Source organism: Diprion similis, chromosome 10 (assembly GCF_021155765.1).
Source record: "Diprion similis isolate iyDipSimi1 chromosome 10, iyDipSimi1.1, whole genome shotgun sequence".
In the NCBI taxonomy this organism is placed as follows: domain Eukaryota; kingdom Metazoa; phylum Arthropoda; class Insecta; order Hymenoptera; family Diprionidae; genus Diprion; species Diprion similis.
This window is the reverse complement of record NC_060114.1, coordinates 17,220,528-17,237,585: the sequence shown is the minus strand read 5'-3', so window position 1 is coordinate 17,237,585 and position 17,058 is coordinate 17,220,528. Positions and strand designations below refer to the sequence as shown.

Sequence of the window (17,058 nt, the reverse complement as noted above, 5' to 3'; positions counted from 1 at the left end):
TATACATTAATATGTACAATAATAAGTTATCACATTATATACACAAGGTGCAAGATTAATTAACGTATATTGTAATGTGCAAAACAGTAATGACGACCAATTTTCCCAACGATAATATACAGAATTCATATGTTACCTGACAATTTTCCTACACATTTATCATGTACATGTATGTATATATTTGGATGAATTATTGTAGGTTACACATGTAGAAAATTTACATAAACGATTATTGGTGGGCTTAACAGGGTTGTTACATAATTTATAATAGTTTCAGTCGGAAATTTATCTCAAAGCCTCAAAATATCGATTTCAGACGTATTGATTTTTTTTTTCTGTTTTGTTTTCGGGAATACGATAGTTACATTGAATTCGATATATAAAGTCGTAGGATGAAAAAAAATATAGTTTGTCTGATGCGCGAGGTAATTATTGAAAACTTTTGAACCAAGGTATATTTTGCAATTTTGATTCATGTTACCGAGACTAGAGTTCTCTGAGGGTTTTGTAATTTTTAATATTTTTTTCGCCACATAGTAGCGACTCGATTACGGGGGATAAGTATGAATTTGCAATTTGGAGCAATACCGAAATGATATGAATAGTAAAAATGATGGCCGGCAGCGACTTACCTTTTCAACCTTCTTCAACGCTGGAATTGGCTTCTCGACTTCCTTGAGGTCGACCTTTTCCTGTTCGCCCTCATCCCTGGCCCACTTTTGGTACTTCCTCTTCCTGAGCATGGCTCGAAAGTCGTTTCCACTCGCGTCTGAGTGAGCGAAAATATACAGCGAATGTTTTTTTTTCGATTTTGAAAACAAAATTCGGCCTAACCGTAGCGAAATATCGGCGGCATCTTAATTAATTAATTAATTGACTATTTAGTTAATTACCTCCGACGTAAAGCTGCATCTCGGCCGAATCCTCGCCGTGGATGTTGCTGATGACAATTTTGTAAGTTCCTTCATCGTTCGGCTTCGCTTTTCTCATGCAAAGTGTGATTGTGTTCGTTTCGGAGTCCGTCAGGAACTTGAAACGACCGCCTTCTATCAGCTCCGTTATTCCCTTGTAGAACTTGAACGTTGGGGCCGGATTACCTTCCACTTGTACGGTGAGGTACGCCGTCGAATCTGGAATAACATAATCGGCATGTGTATAAGTCAAAAATCGGAGAAGTATTACGATTCAAAATCCGTTGAAGTCATTTCATTATGATAATAGAAGTTCCGTTCGTTTCCGTAGCATTTCGTTACGCCAGGTGCGAATAACAAAAGCAGCACGTTCCGATGACTGAGCAATATGGCGCCGGCCGGCGTGATCAGCTGATCGATTGCGGAGAATTATGGGAATACGGAGCTAAAGAAAACCTCGTGCCAGCCGTCAGGCTTTGATTTTCGATTGACAAAATGATTCGGGGTAAAAAACATGAGGAATAATGACTTTTAGAATTAAATACGGGTCAGGGAATGTGGCGGACCCGCATATTGTGGGACACTGGTTAGCAGGTTCAAGTGAGCAATATGGCACCGATCGGCGTGATCAGCTGATCGATTACGGAGAATTATGGGAATACGGAGCTAAAGAAAACCTTGTGCCAGCCGTCAGGCTTTAATTTTCGATCAAAAAATTGATCCGGGGTAAAAAATACGAGGAATATTTACTTTTATTATTAAATACGGGGCAGCGAATATGGCGAAGCCTCATATTTTGGGACACTTTGGGTTTGCAGGTTCGCGTAAACGATAAAAGTTCATACCTTCACGGGCGGAATACGAATCCTCGACATGGACAATTTGCGGGGGTCCACCGGGTCCGATGTCTCGTAGAGGAGTGCTGGGTTCATTGATTCTATTCTCGAGATCCGCCACACTTGGTCTTCGGACGTCCGTGCTTGGACGACGACGCTGTACGCACGAACAAACATCGTTGTAAAAACCGAATATCGAGTTAAAAATTATAAATGAACACGAATGCTGTTTTTGAGGAGCGCGACAAAAATTTTGAAAAAAAAAAAAATAATAAAATAATAATAGACGTTGAATTTTCAAAGTTACATATTTACTCAGATATTAATAACGTTAATCACAGCTCTACGTGATATAAGGTTGAATATATCATTCGAGAATTGTATTATACACAAAATGCGTACATTGAATAAGTACGAATATTATTTACAAAAGTTCAATAATAACTGGAAGAATTGATTTTACTTATACGTTGTACAGTAAACAACAAAATTTTATTCACAAATTAAATTTTTTTCTGTAGAACTTTAATTTTTCCAAAACTTTACGAGATGTGTTTTCAAGCAATTATTATGTACACCTAATAATATTATTATTATTATCATCATTATTATTGTTCTTATAGTTGTTATATGTAGTAAATATAATGTAATATAATATAATATACTGATTAGCACATAGCGATGATTAATTAAACTTTGAAGCATCTTTTAACACGTTCAAATCAAAGCTTGGTGTTGTTGTTGGTGTTTAGTTACAAAATGTCAGGTTTAGTCACGCGAGAAATATTTTATATACGTCGTGTTTGCATATATATAAATATTGCCCATATTAATCGTTTGTTATCACAGCTTTTTATCGGGGACTGTGACATTACGGATTTGTGTCACAATTATTATTTTAGTAACGTCGAGTTAATTGTTTTATCGTTATTATTGTATTACTAACATTCAAAAAAAAAAAAATCATTAGTGACACTGAACAACGATCCAATTTTATATATGACTCCGGAAATAAACCACAGAAATTAACGGCCTTTGGCTAGATAATTAACTAGGAGAAAAGAACAAAGAAACTAATTAACGCATCGAAAAAATTGTTCTTATTTTTCATTCGACTATGTTTTATCTTTTTGGCTATAAAATTTTACACTTATAATTGAAAACAGTTGAAATTTAGATAATGAACGAACAATATAATTGTTTTATAATAACCGAAAGCTTTTTGGCGTAGCGTAAAAGTGCAATATTACGGTCATCTATTAATTCTATTTGCTTCATGACATTTTTGCTGTCATTCAAGGTACGTACATTTGTCGATATTGCATACCGCGCAATTTTTTTGACCGTGATTGAAAAAAAAAAAAAATTCAATACGAAAAAACGAAAACTATAATAACAATTTAAAGTATGAAAGGAATGTACGTTGCCTATAATATAATTAATTTATATCGCGAGAAAGAAAAACGTATATACATATGTAATAGTATGATGGTTAAGAAACATATAAGGTATGTTATGTAACAAGAGGATACTTTTGGATTTGTGTGAGAACATATAATATATATATATATATATATATATATATATATATACATCACGTGTATCATGTAATATATGTTTCGATACATATACAGAAATGTGTAATGTGAAAGAATGTAATGTCTGTGTGTGAGGAAAGAAATGAATAAATAATTAACAAAGACTGGTTAATGTCGTAAAGCTAAAATTCTTTCTTTTCGTTCAGGTGTGATTTATGTTAAATACAAAAATTTATGAATAAATGTAAGGGAAGATGAAAAAATAAGAAGAAACGTTAATCAAACGCGTGTCACAGATGAGGAACAAAGTCATCTCGTCAAACACAATCGTGAATTTTTCGTCAACGGAAGTTGGAATGAAAAAAAAACTATTTCACGTGGAATAATTTATAAAAAAAAATATTCTATACAATCTATAATAATATTTAGAAGCGAGATGAAAAAAAAGTATCTCGAGCTGTAACTCGAATGTAACAGTCGCGATTGGTATTGCGTCGGCTGCTCAATTAGGCGGTAAGAAAATGTCCCTAGGAGCCCACCGTTAGCTGAGGGCTCCTAGGGACATTCCGTGACAGTCGCGATTGGATTGGAAAATAAGAAGAAACGTGAATGAAACGCGTGTCACAGATGAGGAATAAATTCATCTCGTAAAAGAAAATCGTAAATCTATCGTCAACGGAAGTTGGAATTAAAAAAAAATATTTCGCGAGTTAATTTATGAAACATATTCTATAAAATCTACAATAACGTTTAAAAACAAAATGAAACAAAGAAAGACCTCGACTTGTAACTCACATGTGACGCGAATTTTTCATAACGGTATAATATAGGTATAAGTATGAATAAATTATTGCTTTTGTTAACATCACCACAGATTATATGCGTGAAATAAAAAAATTGAGGAAGAAATTAAACAAAGAAATAAATACGGATAATTGAGATGGAAAGATGATATATACAGAGATAAGAAGAGAGAAATTATATAAAAATAGGAAGTGAAAGAAAGAGAAATAAAGATAACTCAAGAAATTAAATATTGAATGAATTTTGTAAAAATTGATTAAATAAATTAAAATGAAAATATTTCATTAATGTATATAGGTATATGGATATGTATGTATGTATTGTGAATAAGAGATGAAAATATAAGAGGATATACGTAAATAAATAATAACAATTTTCTACTCAACTGGCTACGTAATTTCGTGTTACCACATAGATAATATAAATGTGATAAATACATATAACGAATTGCGCATCTGTGAAGAGAATTATTATTTACGGTCAAATTTGCTATCTAAACATGTATCTCTATGATTTTTTTTTCTATCTATCTGAGGTACAAGAAAAACATTGAATTAAGGTTAGGAAAATTAGAAAAATAAAAAATAAAAATAAAAAAATCAACGATAGTTCCTTGCCAAATTTCTACTCACTACGTCCAGCAGCTAGCTCTAACATATATAGGATATGTACAAATATAACGTGTAACAGCGTGTTATCCACAAAAGTTGAATTCTGATTCCGAATTTTTTTGGTGTGTTTGCTTTTTTTTTTTTTTTCTATCTTTCAGGCTCAAATCCACAACTACTCTATATGTACATAAACAAAGTGTCATAAGTGGAATGTATTATTGACAAGAAAAAAGAATTACAAATATTGAAGAAAAAAAAAAAAAAAATTATTTTCATCGAAAAAAAAAATTAGAAATAAAAAAATTATTTACAATTCTGACAGTGACATGACAAAATTCGAAGAAGACGGAAGCGGTTGAAAAACAAAAGGAAAAAAATTTTGGAACGAAAGAAAATTACAAGTAATTGTTGAATAATTTTTTTTTTTTTTTTTTTTTTTCACAAAAAGTCAAAAAGACGACTGATGGTGTAATTTAAATCCAAGTAGAATGATGAAAAAATTGTCATGCCAAAACAGTTTAAACGTATAATATCTACCAGGTCGACATATAAGTGTGAGCACGAGTATACAAGTAATATGTAACATGTATACACATATAATGTGAATATTTTTGTACACCTATACAACAATAACGAATAATATTCAATTCAAGTTCAACCATATAATTGCGCAACTATAGCGGCGAGATTGCTGTTTGATCGGTAGGCCAAAAAAAAAAAAAAAAAAAAAAAAACTATTTGGAAAACTGAAAAAAAGAAAGAGAAAAAAGGACTAAAGAAAAATAAAAAACAAAATACGTTTTTTAGGAAAAATTCGACATGATTTTGATATTGGAATATTGAAACTTGACTTCGAATTAAAATGAGAAACGTTTTGATTTTCAATTTACAGCATTTTTTCAAAATTCTTATCCACGGATTATTAAATATTGGTACGTATTTATGTATGAGAGAGATAGACAGAGAGAGAGAGATAGAGAGAAAGAGAGAAAAAGACAATAGCTACGCCAATGGTCAAAACCGAATTGTAATATTAGCGTTATTGTGTATAATATTTAAAAAATAAATAAGTAATTTGACCGAGAGAGCGCGTATATATGAGCTAACCTGTTTTTCGGACTGTAGTTCACCAGGACGCCCGATCCTATTCTGTATATCCGAAAAAAAAGAAGGATGAGATAATATTTGTAATAAAAATAATAATAAATGGTGTAATGGTTGTGGTGGTGGTGGGGGGGCCTAAGGATGGAAAACGTGGAGTGAAAAAGTAGTAGGAAAAAAAGAGTAAACAATAAAATAAAAAATATTATACGCAGGTTATATAGTGATAAATAATAAAGGTATTATATAAATTTTAAAGTATAAATGTGACCAAGTAATAGATTATATCATGGGGAAAGAAATTATAGCCTGAACGTAAAACTAAGAGATTATAAGTATATAGAAATCGCAGCTCCAAACAAATCAGCTAAAAAAAATTTTTAGGATTATTATTATTATTATTATAATTTACCCATTATTGAATATTATCATTATTATCCTCGCATTAAATCGTATTAATCCTTGCTCAAGCAATCGTATAATAATTGTGAACGCAATTTATTTTTATGCGCAAACAGGTAAATAATATTTAAAAAACGCAAAAATCGCGTTATTCGCCAAGCTTGATTATATTATATATTATGTACGTGAGGTAGAAGTTTAAAATTGTTTATCTGTTTTTTTTTTTTTCAATTTTGCTTGCTGTTTTCCGTTGCTTTTATGTTTATTTAATGTAATAATGCACGCCAGCTGCATAAAAAAAATGCGAGCTTTTTTTATTTGCTTTAAGGTTAAATAAACGAATTAAGAGAATTAAAAGAAGAGAAAAACGCTCTTAGTCCGATTATTACAGCCTGCAGCACAGTCACTCCGATAATTATACTATATAGATTCGTTAATGACAGCGAATCGTATATATAATAATTTTACGGTGTGCCGATATGTTGTGTTATTAATTAAGTAATCATATCACCGTCTCGTTGATTCGTATTCGCGTGAATTTTTTCCCCATTGAAAATTTTCATTTCATTCATATTACAATTTTCCATTCGGTTGATCGAAAGAAATCATTTTGATTTTTGAATCGATTGATTCTGACAGAAATTAACGAGGAAATAAAATCACAGAAGAAGAATCGACTTCCCGGTCGTGCTGTTGTTGAGTATTTGTCATTTTATTGCAAATCAAATTAAAAAAAAGTTTGGTAATTGTTTTGTTGCAGGAGGTAAAAATAAATAATCATTTTTTAATATGATGAGTTGTATAGATGCGAAAAGCAAGATGATAACGAATGATGATAAGAAAGAGTGAAAGAATGATAACGAGATAGGTAGATAAATAGTACGAGAAAAAAAATTTAACAAATATAAAAATTATGAAAACGCAAAAAAGGAAAATTATAAATTGCGAAAAAACAAAGAATTTTCTTTTCTTCAAACTGCAGGTGATGATAATATAATAATGATATTTATATATATATGTATTTTTTATGTATATATATATATATTTGTTCAATATATATATATATAGGTCAGTTTTGTGTTAGCGAACACAAATCTCACCTTGGCGTCTAACACCTCGCCTGGACGTAATTTTCCAACCTGCACAAATCAGATACAACGATGAACCACCAATGTGACAAGAATGAGATTTAATAGTATTTGTGTAATTTAATGCGATTTTTATTTGATTTTTAAATTTGATGATAAATAAATAAAGAAAAAAAATTTTTTTTTGTATCGTTTTTTTCGCATACGTATTTTTTCATTTTTATTCATTTATTATAATAACCTGCCGATATCATCTCCTCCGCATTCATACCTATTTCGATAACTTATTTTCCTCTGTTTTTTTTTTTTTTTTTTTTTTCTGACGCCAATTTTAATTTTAATATAACCCAACCGTCGACGAGGCGAAGCGAATGAACTCTGATCGAATAATTTTCTAATCGCAACGGGGTGATCGATTCTTACAACAATTATTCGCAATTGCAATGACCGTATAACGAATGATATGCATATTTTTCTATCTTTTTAATAGGTATTATATAAGTATACGTAACGGATGCGGATCATTGGATTTGAAGGGATAAAGAGACGTCACAGATGATTTGATATAATAACGGCACGATGGATATTTCGAAATTGGGAACGAAAGTTATGCGTATAATGTAATGTGAAGATTACGGTTTTAAAACATTGTACAGAACGAGTAGCTAACAGTCGAATAATCTAACGCGCATGCGCTGAAATTCTAGAGAAAAAACAGTTGTTTTGTCAGGCTGGCCAACCGTCATCAGTTCAAGACCAACAGGTCGCCGCGATGTATATAACCTCAAAAACGTTTGTCATCCTGACAAAAGAACTGCTTTTGCTCTGGAATTTTTAGCGCATGCGCGTTAGATCATTCGACCATTAGTTAATCACTTTGTATATTTAGGTAGTATAATACCCATGTAAACGTACCATCAATACCTGTGGTTCGCTGTTATACCATTTACCGTACAATATTAATAATATAACATACACGGACATGGAGAATAATAATAATTATTATTATTGTATGCGCCCGCATATAAAAATGGGGCGATTGTATTTTTAATGCAAATCGCATAACGTGTAATCTGCAGTGTAGGTGCATATATATATATATCAGGCACTATCTGCTTAGTATCATTATAATTTTATATCAGTCCATAACCATAACCATCGCCATTGCACGAGACCATATTATCATATCTATTACACAGTATGAATGAATTAATAGATAAATTTCAATGTCGGCTTCGCTTTTCGATCTATAAACGATTACAGAAAATTCGCGGATTTTTTTTTTTTTTTTTTTTTTGTGTGAAACAGTTTTGTTCGTAAAAAAATATTTTTGATAATTTTCATTATTTCCGATCGAACAGTTTAGCCGTGTACACAATATTTTTTTTAAATATATAACATCCATTGACAAGTGGCAACGTGTTTGTCTATGATGCCAAGTGGAGCTGTGCCAAAAACTACTGTCAAAAGGGAAAAATTTATTTTGTATTACTCATTTATCGAATCGCAAGATGAACTAGCATTAAAGAGGCTGCTGCACTTGGCACCGTGGACTCTCACCATTTATACGCGTCATGCAATGAGACATTAGCTGCATTAGACGAAATAATAATACGAATAGTGAAAGTATATCAATAAAAATAATGTAGAGTATTATATAATTGGCACTGCAATAACAGCAAACTTTTTTTTGTTGAAATTTTCAATAACGTATAATTTAGTGACGATAGAATTTTGTGAAACATTTATACGCAAAATAAAATTAATCATGTAAAATAAGAGAATATCTATGTCGTTAAAAATGACAAATGGTAAATGAATGTTTAAATAATTTTTGTGCCTAGTGTACACATATTGTGTAAAGTATAGGAAAAAAAGCGTGGAATATACTGTTAGATTAAATTTTTGTTTTCAATGTTAACCAATCGGAAAAACAAACGAGAAAAGTTCATTCGGAAAATTAAGTATTGCTGATATTGTAGTATTCGATGTAAAATAATAATCATGATTATATTATTATGCGCATACATAACGGAATAAAAAACCCCGAAAGATCGATGAACCTGTAAGATAGAGTCTGTTGAAAAAAGGTTACTGCGAACAAAAATAGTCTCTTTGTTGAAAATAAGGCGAGACATTGAAAAGGAAGAAAAGTTCATCGTTCAGATGTTGGGTGATTTTTTCCGCGTCTGTGCAGAGCAATGACAATATTATATAGCGAGTGGTAGCTGCAGAATATTATGGACGAAGGAATACGTATTTAATATAGCTGAGATTCTGTAATTTATGGTTATCTCACCTTACGTTCCTCCACCACTTCACCAGGGCGCAGCTTCCTATTCTCCTATGGACCAAACGGTTATGTACAGAGCCACAGCGTGTAGTGTTACGAGTGTGCGTGTGTGTTTCTATGTTAACTTGGACAAGAACTGTAGTTACACTATTATTAAATCGGGATTTACTTTGTCTACAGGGGCAGCGGCCGGGGTTTTCGGGATTACGTACAATATACTCTGCCTGCAGCAACGAACCGTGAAACTTTCACTTTAAATTCATCAAACGCGGCTTAAAATGCAGAAAATTGCAAAGAAAATTGATTGGCAGTTCGGTTAGCGTATAACGAGTAATGTAAACACAAACATGTCGCCACAACACTGCACGAACGAGAATTATTTCCGCGTAACTCAGAATAATTTCTGTTTCAAACCCGAAGTATTTAGACATTTTCAACCGTGCCGATACCGACGAGATGGCAGGAGTACGAATTCCCACTGAATCGAGAATCTATCGTGAGAAAATGAGAGTCAAAGTGACGAGGTGGACCGCGCATGCGTAACTGAGGCGGCTGAACCAATTACTAGCGCCACCATTACGTTGGCGGCTTTGGTGGTCACTAAATCCCCGCAAAAGTACAATTTGAAACCATTTCTTGCGATTAGATTAGAACGTATAATATTTTGAAATCACGAGAGGTGAAAGTTTCACGATGCGGTTGATCAGTACAGCTGTAGTAAGAGTTTCGTATAATGGTTTTGCGGCACTGCACAAATGACGTCACAACATATATGTGTATTAAGAGAAAAATCTGAAAACTGACGAATCATCGTCAGTGGAAAATACAGTAGAGTGTCTTTTTACAAAAGAAATTAAAAAAAAAAATATATATTCACAATCAATGATTATTCTAAGGACTTGTAGAACACGAAACTAAACGAAAAGAAACGAACACAAATCATAAATCCGTATACCAATTGTATATCCTTGAGAGTGAACTTCGCACAGCATCCGGAACGTTTCAGCGTTCAGCTTATAGCGTACACCTATTATACATAACCTGTGAAAATCTTAAACCTATTTTACACTTATACCGTGTTGAAGAGAAATTGATTTTTCGTCTCTCTGCGAAATTCGGGGGTCGAAGATTTCTTGTATTTTCGTTCCTACTATTTTTCTTAACCTCTTTCCTATTCTGTGTGTGGATTGGGTCACGTGAAATGGACAATACTGTGTTCCACGACTAGTAATGACGTTACACACTGTGACGTAATAAACGGTTGATAAGGTAGGGGGTTGAAAACAGGATTTCAGACGTGGGGCAGGAAAAAACTTTTTACCGACAAATATAACAGGGCGAAGCTGGATCTACGATTCGCACGATAAATTGGACATGACGACCTATACGATCCACTCTCTACAATATTTAACATTCAAACTGATAATTACAAATATATTATCACACTATCTGGATAGATCGTGAAAGCTGTACCTTACGATATACTTCAGTTGATTTGATATTTTACTTTGCTGTTTTCTTGAGTTTCAAAATTTTAATGGTATAATCCTGCTACCATTGTAATTGTTATTATTATTGTTATTATTATTTCATTATTGGTACAGCTTTTTAACCTTTTATCTACATTATAACAAAAGTTATTGAGTAGGTACGACGACGTAAGATAAAAAAAAACATAAAAAAAAAAATATAACAGAAGACAAATGGAAAACAGGGTCAAAGAAAATACGGTCTAAATCGCATACTCTACAAAGACAATTATTACTGGTGAATAAAAAGTATTCAATCGCTTACGAACTCACTGCAGTCTACAATATATAATAACTCATGAAAAAAAAGGTAAGACGATCACAATTTATGGGGGCTGGGTACTAATCGTAATAAATTGAATAAAAAAAGGTGATAACAATAATAGTATAGAAACACGTTACGCTGGTAGTTCGAGATGAAAGATTTGACATCTTGTGAAAATGTATGAAAAAAAAAAAAAAAAAAAAAAACAAAACGAAACAAAACAAGATCCAATGAAACCCTCTTTCGTTACGGTAAAATAAATCTCGTTCCCTTGTTTATTTTCACAACCCCTTTTTTTCGGACTTTCTTTTTAATTTTGAAGATGAAAACCGCGCCTACCAGCGTAACTTTTTCACATCTATAAATAAATACCTGTAGAAATTTTTCGGTTTTTCCGTAACATACCTCGTCAGTGATGATAAGACTGGCTCTACGTCCCAATTCCTCTGGAGGAATGAGCGAACCTCGACGACTGTTCGTCCCGCTTCCGGGTGCCAGAGAGCCTTTCCTGCTCGTATCTGGAGTCGAGTCTTTGATGACCTCGATTTTTGGCGCTTCCGGTGCTTTGATTTCCGGCAGTTTTGGCTACAATTTCAATCAGACAAGCTCGTTTTTTTTTTTTTTTTTGTTTTTTTTTTTTTCACTTTACACGCAGACTGTTGATGATGCTGATGCACACGGCGCGAAAGCGTGTTATTGCGAAAAACTGCAGAAGTTTATCCAGATACGTTAGTTAATATTGGCTGAAAATTTTTCCTGCGAAAACGGATATGCGATAAAAACACTGACAAAAGAAATGAAAGAAAAAAAAAAAAAAAGAAAGCTTGATTATTAATGGGGTTGATTATTATTTTTCGTTTCACTACAGTTGTTGCGTTTTAGTTTATTGTATTACGTTTGTTGTTCAAGTATCAACTAGTAATTGAAATTTATTAAGAGGAAAAGAAAAAATTGAGAATGCAAGTCGAACGGTTTAGTATCGAACTGTTCGTAGATTGAATTTGTAGTAAGGACTTACTTTCAGTATCGCGAAACTAGGTGAGATAATAAGAAGAAGAAAAAGAAGAAGAAGAGGAAGAAGATGGTGCAGAAAGTGTGTTTAGAACCGCGCGGTTGAAGACACAAATATGATCTAAGCTTACCGAGTTAATGCCGACCCAAAAATAATCTTGATTTTGACTGGTCGTAACCGACAACCTTGCTAAATTTAATAGAACGCAATCAGTCACGTAAGTGGAAACATTAAGGATATCAGAAATAGACATTCCTAGGGTCTATTCATACCTTGCCAAACTGCACGATTTCGGATTCGGGTACTTGCGATAATTCGCTAGAGTCATGAAACCGTGAATCATCCCGTTTGGCGTAACGCTATTTTCACCCTTTCGGCTTTTCAAGGAATCTCTGATCTTTCCCCGTTAAAAAAATTGTCCACAATTTTTCGGAATTAAAGGAAAAGGTTTTCGTCCTCGTATTGCATTAAAAAAAAATATATAAATAGCGAAAAATTAGCGAAAGGAATAAAAAACCGACATCATTGACACTGAATAAGGTATACATGAAATTACGAAGCGGCCAAGCGAAGATCTGCGATATAAAATCCTGAACGATTCGGCTTACCTTCGTATCCAACTTCTGCTCGATAGAACACGCAAAATACAGAGAACAGAAAAATATTATTATTCGTATAAAACATTTTCTTAAAATTAAATCAATCGTCTATTAAAATAATATTTATCCGTTTGAAATAATTTCGGGATTAATTATCCGAAGAAACTTGATGAAAAATTAAAGTACTGGAATATTTAAAATTTGAAAATTGTGTACGGATGGATTTATTTTTTCCTCACTTTGTGAAAAGCTTTTTTGGGAAAAATTTTGGCTTAATATTTTTGGCAAACTTACCTGACTCGCCGGTCTGTCGAGTTTAGTTTTATCGCGAGGAACATGATCGCCGAAGTCGAATTCCTGCGGTTTTTCCAAAACCGCTCTTTCGTAGTCTGGAATTTCGGGAAGCTCGTAGCTCGACGCCTTCGATTTTTCCGCAGCCTTGACTTTCTTGGCTTCGAGTTTCTCCGGTTTTTCTATTTTCTGAATAAAATCAAATTTTGCCCAATTTGTACGATTATATAAGCCTCGATGGAATATATACGATGGAAAATTATTACGCGGATTTCTTTCTTTCTTTCTTTCTTTTTTTACCTCAAATCAAACTAAAATGAATTTGAAATTAAAAAAATACAAAGAAAATAAATCGTATTAACTGTAATCGAAATTATATAAAAAGAAAATTAAAATGGATATTTAAAATGGATAAAAAAGGTATTTCAATTTTTCATTAAACTCGAATTAATTGATGAAATGATTATTCAAAAAATTTTCTTGACTTCTATCAGATTTCGAATCAACAAAATATAAAAACGATGTTAATTTGAAGATAAAATCAACGCGTATAAGATTAACACTCACTGATAGTGAAGAGAACAAGAAAATCTAGCTATAAAGTTATAGCTGCTGCATAAAGTATAAAAGAAGAATAATAAGATACACACGAAAGTATAGAAACGAAGTTTGTTAGCAGTTATACGATGGCCATCAGTAATTACGTATAATATAGACGGTATGATAATTACGTATCGAAATAAAAGGGTTTAACAGATCGAATAAGAAATATTACACTATACCGTGTGCCCATGAGAAAAGTGCGCACTTTATGCGCATGCGTTACGTCGTTTGAATTTTATTGGCTGACAGAGTGTCAAAAAATGTCCCTAGGAGTTCTCGGTCAGCTGTGGGATCCTAGGGACATTTTCCGACAGTCACGATTGGTATTGCGTCGGCTGCTCAATCAGGCGGTGACTATCAGAAAATGTCCCTAGGATCCCACAGCTAACCGTGAACTCCTAGGGACATTTTTTGACAGTCTGTCAGCCAATAAAATTCAAACAACGTAACGCACGCGCATAAAGTGCGCATTTTCCGCATGGACACACGGTATATACATAAAGTATGCGTAGAGTGTAGAACAGAACATTAATTCGGAAATAAATAATGTGAAATAGAGAAAGAGAGAGAGAGAGAGAGATATATATACATATATATAATAGAATAGATATGAAAGTATAATGATAATAAAAATAGTAAGAATAGTAACAACATTACGCTGAAAATAGGTTGAAGAGTAATTAACGGTGAACAGCGAGAGCGAGAGAGAGAGAGAGAGAGAAATATATATATACATATAGAGAGATATAGAGAGAGAGAGAGATATGTATATGTAGTATGCGAGAGAATAATTGTTTCATTGCTTACATTATTTACAATTTAAGACAAATAATGGATGGGACATAGAGTAACAGAGTAAAGTACATAGGTATACAGGTATAGAGATCAGCGCGTAGAGTTGGCAGAATTACAAATAGGATAGATCAGAATAGTTCGTGTGAATATAGGTAGTATATATGTATATACATGTATATAATACAAATGCGTGTCGGTTGGAAAAGTAGAAGTATATAAAATTTAAGTGTATATGCGGTTTGAAAAATTGGTGAATCAGGCTCTTCCGATGGGAAAGAAGGAATTAAAGAGAGAAAAAGACGTGAAGTAATCTTAGTGAGAGGAAAAAAGTATAAAAATAGATCAAAAACGTATTAAGTGTGGTAAAAAGAATGTTGGAATATTTTGAAAAATGTTCAAATTTTCCAGGCGAATTCTTTGGTGTTTAGAAAATAAGGCTTAATAATTGAGAAAAAAATTATCGAATCGCCGGTAATAACATTATTCGTTGACGTACTCTGGAAAAAACAAAAAAAAAATCTCCTTTCATCCAGCTCAGCAATTGTGAACCGATTGATGAAAAATATTGTATCTTGCGCAAAAAAAGACACATCAAAAATTTCCTAAGGTGTCCAAAAATCGTGGTTCAAAACCCTCGGTACAAGAATTACGTTCTTCAGTCGTTTGAAGAAAAATTGGTTTGAAAAAAAATCGCAGTTTATCAAATTCCAAAGTATGGAGTTTTGTTTTTTTGCGTGGTGTGTTTTCGCGTTAATTTACAAAAATGCAAAAAATTCTTTATGTCATATCGTGCATGTTCGCGTACATACACATAGAATAAATAAGAAATTGAAACGTGTATTTAATGATTAATGTGAAAGAGTAAAATTGGCATTGCGATTTGTTGTTTGATATTATTATTATTATGCAGAGAGGAATGTATGTATAAAAAAAGCGCGCGATATATTTGTAAATATTCGCGTGAAGAATAATTAATTGATGAGAAGATAGAGAGATAATTGTTTTACTCTGATTTGTTTTTTGTTTTTTTTGTTTTTTATTTTAACACAGAAGTGATAGAGGATAAAATATATAACCCCTGCCTCTGGGGATACCTTGAGCTCAATCGTGTCACTTTCACCTTGATCAGGCTTTGATCCACGCTTAACAGGTTTAAGTTGAAAACCTATGAAGGACTCATTTTTAACCGCTGATTTCGGCGGTATACGATATTTCGGTTTCACCTCCGCTGGCTTTGTTTCCTCTGTCTACATATTCACACCAAGTCAGATACATACAAATACATATAACATCACGTCGTTTCATTGCGTGGTAATAATTAATTTTTCAGTATCGCTATTACACCTACATATGTATGCTTAAATTTATAATACACGGTATCATTTGTTTATTCTTCTCTCAGATATTACTTTTTAATCCCTGCACGTTAAAATTCTCTTCATATAACGCGAGCATGATTTACGCGCTTTTTCATGCGTGTTTTCCGTACATAAAGTACACGTTTCTACGACGATAGAAGCTGTCTGCGCATGCGCATGCGCAGAGCACAGAAATAGTGGTCTTTTCTGCGCTGCGCGCATGCGCTGTCGCAAACAAATCTGACGTTACGCGACTCTAACCTCAATTTCTTGCTTCGCGAAAAAACGCGTAAGATATTCTCGTTATATGAAGAATCGGATGCAACAAGGAGGCAATGGTCTTTTCGGGCAGAGCTCACCTACGACTCATATTGCAAACTTACGCTTGGCCTGAAGAGACAGAGTTTGCATCCTTGTTACACGATATACTGTTTTGCAATTCGTTGTGATCTCAATTTTTGTCTTTCTCTCTTGTGTCTCTCAGTTTTAGAAACTTATGCATAGAATACAAAATACGGCAAAAAATCGTTCCAACAAAAACATACTTTAAGGATGCATGGGACGTACAGTCAGCACAAAAATGTGTTGAAACATGTACATGACTAATTGCAAATAAAAGTTTAAAAAATGTAACTTAAGCTCACAAAATTAAATATATCATCAAAATGAAAGTAAAACAAATTGTACGGAAATTTTTAGAAAATATACCGATAAGAACATATTTCGCAATTTTTCTGTAATATAATATGGATACAGTTCGAGATTGATGAAAAAAAACATAAAGCTTACCTTCAACTCGACCTTGTTCAGTCCTTTCTTCTGCTCTTCGAGCTGTAACCAGAAAGAAGAAAGTTATTAATCGTCAAAGCTTATTTCGTTTTAACTTAAGTTCTTTGACCCCAGAAATCGAGAGGATACTAAGGCTAATACTAAGGCTCTTATTTAATCTTTGCCTTTGAACGAAACACCCTAGAATAGATTGTTTGACAAGTATCAATTTTGCAAATAAGGAATTTTCTTAT

At 33.0% G+C, this 17,058-nt stretch overlaps 1 protein-coding gene across 8 annotated transcripts in view; it reads right to left on the bottom strand.

Annotated features, from left to right (window-relative positions):
• The window catches only part of LOC124411213 (twitchin), a 77,851-nt gene that overhangs the window by 36,307 nt on the left and 24,486 nt on the right, over positions 1-17,058 (bottom strand). For 2 of the 8 annotated variants that reach the window (XM_046890204.1, XM_046890199.1), the window contains exons 29-37: positions 16,826-16,867; positions 15,773-15,925; positions 13,284-13,469; positions 12,999-13,013; positions 11,784-11,963; positions 9,591-9,635; positions 1,757-1,904; positions 894-1,130; positions 633-769 (exon numbers count right to left, since the gene is read on the bottom strand). In XM_046890204.1, coding sequence (XP_046746160.1) covers positions 633-769; positions 894-1,130; positions 1,757-1,904; positions 9,591-9,635; positions 11,784-11,963; positions 12,999-13,013; positions 13,284-13,469; positions 15,773-15,925; positions 16,826-16,867 — 1,143 coding nt within the window. Of the gene's footprint in view, positions 1-632; positions 770-893; positions 1,131-1,756; positions 1,905-5,807; positions 5,850-7,303; positions 7,343-9,590; positions 9,636-11,783; positions 11,964-12,998; positions 13,014-13,283; positions 13,470-15,772; positions 15,926-16,825; positions 16,868-17,058 lie in introns of all 8 variants that reach the window. The other 6 variants (XM_046890206.1, XM_046890200.1, XM_046890202.1 and 3 more) reach the window with 4 other exon arrangements.